The sequence below is a fragment of the Corvus kubaryi genome, unplaced genomic scaffold (genome assembly GCF_017639235.1).
Source record: "Corvus kubaryi isolate FWS band 111438036 unplaced genomic scaffold, C.kubaryi_AGA036_p1.0 37334, whole genome shotgun sequence".
NCBI lineage: Eukaryota > Metazoa > Chordata > Aves > Passeriformes > Corvidae > Corvus > Corvus kubaryi.
Genome location: NW_024581108.1, coordinates 26046817 through 26055930, shown reverse-complemented (window position 1 = coordinate 26055930; position 9114 = coordinate 26046817). Strand labels below are relative to the sequence as shown.

The following is a 9114-nucleotide window of genomic DNA, read 5'->3' as shown; positions in this document are numbered from 1 at the left end:
GGCGGTGCGGAACGGGATAAAGGCGGGCGGTGCGGAACGGGATAAAGCCGGGCGGTGCGGAATGGGATAAAGCCGGGCGGTGCGGGCTCGGGCACAGCCGGGCGGTGAGGAATGGGATAAAGCCGGGCGGTGCGGGCTCGGGCACAGCCGGGTGGTGAGGGCTGGGGAAGAGCGGGTGTCCTCTGCCAGCTGGGCCAAGCACCCAGCAACCCGGGTCTGAGCTGTCAGAATTACTCTGCAAAAATCGCAATTATGATCACTATAAAGCCTCATTTTGAGAGAAATATTTCTCTTTTGTCGGGATCCGGCAGAAAAAGAAAACAAACTTTTTCTCTCCAGTATAAAATTGACCAAAATAGCACATCTGCTCAGGTACCGTAAATAAACTGCATCCAGAAAGCAGCATAAAATCTTTCATGTGATCCCTGTATGGAATTTGGGTGTCACTCTCTGATCCAAAAAAAAAAAAAAAAAGCTAAGAATTCTTTGACCTTGATCCCAGGCAGCTGCCTGCTGTCACACCACTGCCAGCACGGCACATTTGACAACAATTCTTACAGGCTTTATTTTCTCTTGGTGTGAAGAAGTGAAGTGAGCAGCTCAGGAAATGTAAGCATTTATGCAATTTTTTAAAGACTCAAATTACTTTTCACAGGTTCTCTCACAAAACATCCCAGCATGTTCCACTGGGGTAGTTTCAACTATGGGTAGATCAGAAGTGAAAAAACATTTCCCATAATGTCCCACTATGTAAAATCGAATTGACAAGATATTGCCAAGTAATTGTGTATTTTCAATAACCGGAATTATTGAAGAGCTGCAAAAGCCTCCAGTGCACGACACATTTAATATGATAAATTCAAAAAACTTGAGACTGATTAAATTCAAGTTAAATTGAGACTTGGTTAAAATCAAGTGAAGCCCTGGCAGGAGTGGAGGCTAAGAGCTGCAAAACTGCCCCGGTCTGGAGAGGTTTAACCCCATGTGAAAACACTGATTTTCACTGCACTCTGCAGCTGTCACTGCCCTGCTCTTGTAAACCAGTTTAAGTACCTGAATTTCAGAGGAAGAAGCTATTTCAAGCAAATACTTGTGCTCCTGACATCTGTGATTTGCATGTACAGAATTATCCCAGTGAATCTGTCAAGTGACTTTGTGCCCAAGTGCATGGATGTGCTGGGGAGCACAACTGGCTTGGAACCTGTGGCACAACCAGCTGGGAATGCTGCAGCATTGATTTGAGCAGTTTCCTGGTGTGGATGCAAAATGCTATGGGGTGAGAAATGACAATCAGTTCCTGGAGTGAATGAACCCATCTGCCTCCCCTGAAACAACTGAGTGCACAGGGAGTGAAATTGTAATTTTAAAAAAATTAACACAGAGAGAGAAAATATAAAAATACCTTTTAGGTTCATTAACTGCTTAAGCACAGTTACAAATGGTAAAGATTTGACAGTTTTTGGAGTCTTGTTGCTTATTGGTGAATTTCCCTTCACCCACAACCCCAAGAATCCCCTTTCAGGGGTGCTGCCTCCAGCTGCCTGTGGATGGTCTGCCCAATGGCTGCCTGTGCTCTGCACATTTACTGCCCAACAGAATTGCATACAGCAGCTGGAAATGAAACACAGCTTGGCAAAATTAACTTCAAAACGAGCTAGTGGAACTTGGGTTAGCCTGGGGCAAGGTGTGGTGATCCCCCGGTGTAAGTGCAGTGGTGCATGGAGGAAGGCATCACTGGGGCTCTGCCTCTTCCCAGAACAGTAAGGTGGTGAAACCACCTCAGCATCACCCTCTGCAGCCTTGGATGGGGTACAGAAAAACCTCAGAAAAACCTTGTAAAAACTGTTCTACATTTTAAGCACTGAAGTAACATGTTTCCCTGATCTTTCTCTGTTTATTTTTCTTGTTGTAGGGTCTTGTTTAGTTTTTTTTTTAGTATGAGGCCCCCAACAGTCTTCAACCATTGGAGATGATGGGAATAAAGTAACAAGATGCCAACGGTTAGGGTAACATTTTTGTGTTAAGATGCCAAAAAGTCTTCCTGAATTTTGTATTACTGTTCAGAGGAATGTGGGATCATATCACACATCAGTTTCTGACAAACTGTATTTCTCAGAATGTAAACACTGTCGTGCTTTTACACACTGTGAGGATCTGGGCTGTTACAGTGTCTGGGCACCACTTGTGGTCGGTGCTGGTGTCGTCAGTCCCTTGAGCCATGTCCAACAGACCAGCAACAGATGTTTTAAGAAATGTCACATGCAGATGAGGGTTCAGACTATTCTGAACGAACTTCCTGAAATCCACAAGCAACAACTACCTCCTCTGTGTGCAAGACCTGCCCTCCAGGTGGTGAGGAGGGATCTGCAGGAATAGTGGGACTCCCAGCAGTGGGGATAGCAACAGGGGCTCCCCAGGGCTTTGCTGAGACAGCAGGCTGGGCAGGACCCTCTGCATGGAGGCAGATGTTGCTTTTTGTTGATGGAAGAAGCCCTGGGATTTCAGTTCAGCCCAGGTGGAGGAAGGTCTGTGAAAAACGGTGACTGCAAAGGTCTGACACAAGCCCCCATCCTGACAAGGCTCCAGTAATGCTTGTGGCAGAAGCCATGTCCCCACACCTGAGGAGTTGCTGTGCCTTGCCCTGCTGTGGGACCCGTGGCTGCTCCCACCACCTGCCTGCTGCCCCATGGGCTGTGGGACTCCAGTTTTGTTCACATAGCTCCTGGCCAATAGCTCTGCACTGTTAGAAATGATGCCCCTGCGCTGAGTCCTACTTTAGCTGGTCTGCCCAGTGCACACAAGGTCTGAGACCAGTGCACACGGTGCTACTTTGGAAGGTTTCTGTGGAATTTCCACCTCATGTATTGGCTGTCTCACAACTGGATGGTCTTCAGTCTTCAATATTTGTCCCCAGCACCTCTTCCCCTCCCTGAAGGAGAAACCTGCAGTTTGGAATTCATTGTTGCTAAGGTTTAAAACCAGCATTTTTCTGAAAAATGCATAAGCATGGAGTTGCCTTTGCATAACGAGGAATGCACACAGTGCTGCACTGTTTGTATTTAACAGTTATTAGTCAGGTGGTTCACAGCCCAGCTCAGCCCTTGAGATGACTTTGTGCTGGCAGCTGGAGCAGAGCTGGGTGCTGGCTGCAGAGCGTGAGGGGTGTGTGAGGAAAATGGGCATTGGAACACAGAGATGTCTACAGGGGCAAGGAAGAATGGCACTGAGTGACCAGTTGCTTGGGAATTGGAGCACACAAACAACAGTGAGGCTGGAGCCCAAAACACAGCAAAGAGAAGGGAAACAGCAGCCGCTGGTGCAGCAGCCAGGAGAGATCTGGATGTGCCCAGCTGAGACTGGCACAGAGAAGTACCCAACTCCTGCTGTTCTGTCCTAACCTCTTCTCTAGGTATGCTCTGCAGGTGACTAACAGCCAGCCCTGTGCTGTTGGGAAGGTCTAGCTGTGTTGGTGCATGCTGGTCTACAGAGGTCCTCCAGGGAATAACAATCCTCAGGGATAAAAACGCAAATTTTAGATTTCTCTGCTCTGCAAAACCTAGGAAGTTGGAAGTGAAATGCTGCCACAGAGAACACAGCAAACGGCTGCAGCAAACCAGTTATTTCTGGGGTAACTGATGGAGTACCACTTTGTTAATTCAAGAGTACAGTTAGAAAAACCCCAGATCATTCTACGGCTCTGTTCTCGGTGTCCTGTAGCTACACCTGCTTGCTATTCTGTTAATTACCTTTTTTCTGGTCAATGTCCATGAGAGTATTGCTACTTGGAGCACAGGAGTACACAAATCTCTTAAAAAGAGCATTAAAATAATTTTTCAGTTTGCCATTTGCTTTCAAATGTCTTAGTCTATATCATGATTTCAGCAAACAGATCAAGACTGCTTTCAGTATCATCCTGGGGTTTTAGCTCTCCACTGAGATTGGCCTGTTCCTGAGCAGTCCGTCTCTTTCTTCTGTGCACGTACACAGAGTGGCTCTTCTCTGGCCCCTCAGGAGACAAGGTGTCTGCAGGGACAGCAGCTTCCAGAGCCAACTCCAAGCCTTTGTGGAATCTAGACAGAAACAATTCTGTAGTTACTATTTTTATAGATTTGCTCAGGATCTGCAAACTGAGAAACTGCTTTTAGAATGTAATCAAAACAGGCAAGGGGAGAAAAGTGGTTACTAACTGATACTGAAGAAAAATTAGATGTCACAAGCAGGACTGGTGTATTCTTACAAACCTGTCAATCCTCCTTATGTTTTCTTCCATTTTCTGATTGGCTACACGTACCAGAAATTCAATATATTCTTCAGAGACCATCAATCTCCCTTTGTGGCTCAATGGAACTTCTAAGCAGTGAGTGCTCCGCACAGCCTGAAAACACACACGTGATTTACCCGGACTAAAGCTTCTTAGTTTATGAAGGTTATTTAAATAATGTACGGAGTTCATTATAGCAAAAAACCTGCTTATCCATACAATTAGTTAGGTTGCTGTCACCTAAAGCAGCCAGTTATTTCTTTGCTATAGCACGCCCTGTGACAGCTGTTAAGCACCAGTCAGGTCCCGGCTCATACAAAAATCAAGGTTAACAATGAGACCCTTTAAAGTAGCAGAGTCCTTACCATTGTAATTTTTCCTCCTCTGCCAACTGTAATACCAGAGTTCCTGAACCCAGAGTCAACAGCCACTGAATGCTGCAGAAAAAATAAAAGCTTAAACAGGTCTTGTACAGTTCCACAGCAAAAAATATTTATGGATGGGTTGTGATGCAACATACAATCTTGGTTTTGCAAAAAACTTACTCAAAACCATCTACACAGGTTTATTACAGTAAAACATTTTTTAAGATCAAACACACAAATTGTGGGTGGTTTTCGAAGACCCACGGTGGATCCTGATTGTCTGAACCCATCAGTGCAGAAGGGATGTAACATCTCTCTAGGCACTGAACTATTTTATCCCAATGAGCTGGAACTTCACAGACAGTCGTGCCACATGTTTATAGCTGTGAGTGCAGCTGCACTCCGCAGTGAGCTCCTCAGCTCTTCTGCACTAATGATGAAACAAGCCCAGCACTGCACTCATTGCTCTCTGCAGTCATACTGGAAAAGCAGAAGGCAAAGGCATCATTCAATTCATGGCTGGTAACATCTAAAATCCATCCCTTTCAGCCAGTGAGAGCAGCCCAGGCCCCTCAGGTAGTGTTTCACAAGGCAGTCTGCTTCAGCTCGAATGCTGAATTGCAGGCAAGTCATTCCCTCACCACCTTTAATGCTGTGTTTTTTCATCAACTTACTTTACTACCCTAATTATTAAACACAGCACACCTGGGACTGTTTCTAAGTGCAACTGCTTACCCAGGAGCCAATACTTTTACAGGCAGGAAAGTAACAGAACAACGCCACATTTTGTACTTGACATTTTACCAGCATCTGTGCATCCTGCAGTTCCTGACACAGCACATGAAGAACAAATGGTTCAAACTTGAACACAACATCACCAGTGGCTTTCTCTAGTGCTGTCATCTGGAAAATACACCAAAATATTTATATTACCACTGTAAGTGCACACTGTTATTGCCAAAAAACCCCCCAAAACCCCAAAAGGAGCTAGTCTGTGTGTGAAACACGCATAAGAAATGGAGCAAACAAGTCCCAAGCAGCCAGGTTTGATCAATTGCTCTTGAGTTTTCTTTGCTCATGATGTGGATTTCCACGATTCTGTTTGCTAAACTGGGTTTGATAAAAATTTATGGCAAGACAGACATTAAAAACTGTGTTTCATCCTTCCCTGTTTTTTCTTCATACATCCAAACCAAGAGACACTGTAAGTCCAGCGAGGGATGATGACTGTTCTGCTTCAATCAGGTGAAATTTGAGGTTTGTTTTTTTTCCTTAAACTGTTTTTTAGAATCAAAGGCATTTAGTTGCTGAAGTACATCCCTCAGCTTCAGAAAACTTCCTGTGGTTCAGCAGATTAAATCCACACCCTAACATACTTGACCATACTTTAATCCTTGTTTAAATACCAATGCATAGCCTACTATATGAGAGTTATAAAAATAAATTCAGAGGTTGAAATCAGAGCTGTAAACCCACAAGACAAGAAAAACAGAAGTAACTATAATTATAAAATTTGAAGCAATCCCTTTCAGACCCATCAGTTCTGCCAGAACACTGAGATGGTAGTGGCAGTTTTTCCTGGATCTGTGACTGTGCAGACAGCTGTCTGACATCTTGCACAGCTTATGAGGACAGTTTATCTGCTTTTCGGTGCTATCTTCAAAAAGAGAAACCTTAAGGGCTGGGAATACTTTCTTCCATTCAGAAAGGTCACTTTGAGGCAGTTACACTACTTATCTCATTGTATGACTGTTTTGTCATAAGCACTATTTGCCCCCTTCTTGTTTGCCTTCATCTGCTTAATTCACAGCACTAAAAATTTTGCTGTGATAACTTCATAAATTTCAGCTGTTTTTCCATACTCTGTTCTTTTGTCTAGCCCTTCTCATCCTTCTCGTAGGATAAAAATAGACAATAAAATCTTCAGGAAATAGTAAAATTCAAAGGCTTTTTTAACACATGATAACATAAAACTGCCAAAGTAACATTCTGGTCTTTCTTTTACACAGCGGTAAAGGTCTCTCCTTTACTGAGAAGTATTTAGTTGCATTTATGCAGCATCTCCCCTGTCAGTGTTCCTGTTCCCAGCTAGAAGCAGGCTTTCTGTCTGGCTAGGTCTGCACTGTGTGAGACAGATGTAAGACATTCCCAGGAAAGCTCAACTGGTGAGGAACAGGAGTGCTGATGTGGCACAATGCAGTGCTGTACCGGAACACCTGAGCTGACTTATTTAGGGTTCCCCTGGGTCAGAGAACGGGCTGTGCTGACCCAGTGCTGCCCTGTCCAGCATGCCCGGGGCTCACAGCGTCCCCCAGCTCTGAGCATGAGGACACCACGTGCTCCCTGGCCCCCCTGGCAGCAGGGACACACACAGGCAGCAGCCACTGGGGCTGGCCACGGGCACGTGTTTCCTTCTCAGATGTGTTTCTGTGACCCCTTCCAGACACTTCCCCACCTCTGAGCCACACTGTCCTGCTCTACCCCTCGGCTGGCACATGCTGTGGAGCTGAGCTGGGCAGGTGCTGTGCCAGAGCACACATGAGCTGTGACCCACGCTGGGGGATCAGAAAGGGTATTCCAAGGGGTTTGTGTGTTTCTGGGAAGGCTCAGGAATCCAGCACATACCCTGAGGCAGCCTTTCATCAAGGACACAACCAGTTATGAACATCACTCTGACCAAAATCATCCATGTGTGTTAACCCTGCTGGGAACCTGTCTCACCTGAGTCCTCAAAAAGCTTATTAATGAAAAAAATATTTTCAGTAACAGTTTTTTGTCTTACTGAAGCTAAATAATTAATTTCCTGCTAACTCAATCAAATACTGAAAGCAATTTTCTATTAAGTGGGGATAACACCTCACTCCTAAGATACACTGGACTGGTGATCAAGTGCAATACATGAGGCTTTTCTCCTAGCAGTGGGAGCATAAAGGGATAAAAATCAATTACAAAGAAAACATCCTGTGTTTGTATGGTTGAAGTTACACAGGAAGCTGAAAAGCACAACACAGAGCACACAGGATCCTGACTTCCCTTCTCATTTCCTGAATACTGCAAATACTAGCAAAGCTTTATCATAAGTTACAGCAGTTTAAAAATTTAACAAAGATTTTTTTGCACTTGCAATTCATGCATAAAAAAAAAAAATCCCATCTACCTGTTACAGGGAACAGGAAAAATCAGTATATTTCCTCTTGCATGAGTTAACAACACCTTACTGCAACCTTCTTGGTCTGAAATTTTCTGATGAAAATTTCAGCAAGCTTTGCTTTGCTAGAACAAATACTAATGAAAACAAATATTCCGGAGGAGACTTTTGTGCATGTGTGAGAATGTGTATGTGTGGTAAAGTGAACTATGAATTCAGTGAGAAAATGTTGACCTTGCAACTGCTTCTTCTGTGGGACAAAGCAATATATGCAAAGAGTAGATTATTTTGAAAGCACACTAAAAATGAAAAACATCGCACTACAGATGCTTTTAATTTCAGGGGATTTAATGTTACTAAATTAACAATGCAGTATAAGAGATTCCCTGCTACACCACTTTCAGGTGTCTGTGTGCTAGCACAGCAAGCCAGGCTCAAGGCTTTTTTTAAATCAAGAGTTTTAAAAATGACTCCAGACAGTAAGAAATTATTTAAGTTTCTGGTGCAATTATATCAGCTGCAATTATAACTATGCAGAGAATCTGATATTGAGCATAAAAGCATTCTCTTCAAAACGGGTCTGAAGAATTTATTAGGCAACACATCTAAAGAAAAGTTAATTTTGAGAGTAGAGTTATCAATTCATCTCAGTAGCAGGAATAAAAATCCTTTCACACGATGTGTTTTGCATGACACCAGGAACATTTCAATAAATAAATATAAAAGCTGTATTACACTGTGCCCTTACCACATCGCCTTTGACACACGGGTCATGCGTTACCAGGAGCCACGTGCAGTTCTTCTTCTGGATCCCCGTGCCGTCCGTGTCCTAGGGATGGACAGAAACCATTAAAATGGCTCCGCAGCTCGGTGAGGTTTGATCTGGTGCTGCTACAAAACCGGTCTTGAAAATAAAGAGCGTCACCTTGAACCAAGAACCCACTCACGCCGCGACTGATCTGTGCCCGCCCGTGCGCTCAGTCCGGCTGAGCTCCGGGGCTGAGCTCCGGCAGCAGCGGGCTGGAGTCTCGGCAACTCACTGAAGAACTGGGCTATGGCCAAGGAAGCACCGGGAACAGCGGGAGCTCCAGAACCGCAGCCCCGTGCCAGCAAAATCCGCGGGAGTGGCGGGACCCCCATCCCGGCACCCCGGCAACCATTCCCCAGGACGCCCATCCCGGGGTCCCCATCCCGGGATCCCGGACCCACCGCCAGGACGCCCATCCCGGGATCCCCATCCCGGAGTCCCGGACCCACCGCCAGGACGCCCATCCCGGGATCCCCATCCCGGAGTCCCGGACCCACCGCCAGGACGCCCATCCCGGGGTCGCCATCCCGAT

General features: G+C 45.3%; 1 protein-coding gene across 1 annotated transcript; it reads right to left on the bottom strand.

Moving 5' to 3' along the window:
- Positions 1-1391: 1391 nt before the first annotated feature.
- Positions 1392-9072, bottom strand: TYW3 (tRNA-yW synthesizing protein 3 homolog). Its single transcript, XM_042031019.1, has 6 exons — positions 8984-9072; positions 8523-8603; positions 5431-5529; positions 4627-4698; positions 4242-4375; positions 1392-4070 (listed from the first exon to the last, which is right to left on the bottom strand). The coding sequence occupies exons 1-6, from the start codon at positions 9044-9046 to the stop codon at positions 3866-3868; spliced, it is 654 nt and encodes a 217-aa protein (XP_041886953.1). The 5' UTR covers positions 9047-9072; the 3' UTR covers positions 1392-3865.
- Positions 9073-9114: the final 42 nt, after the last annotated feature.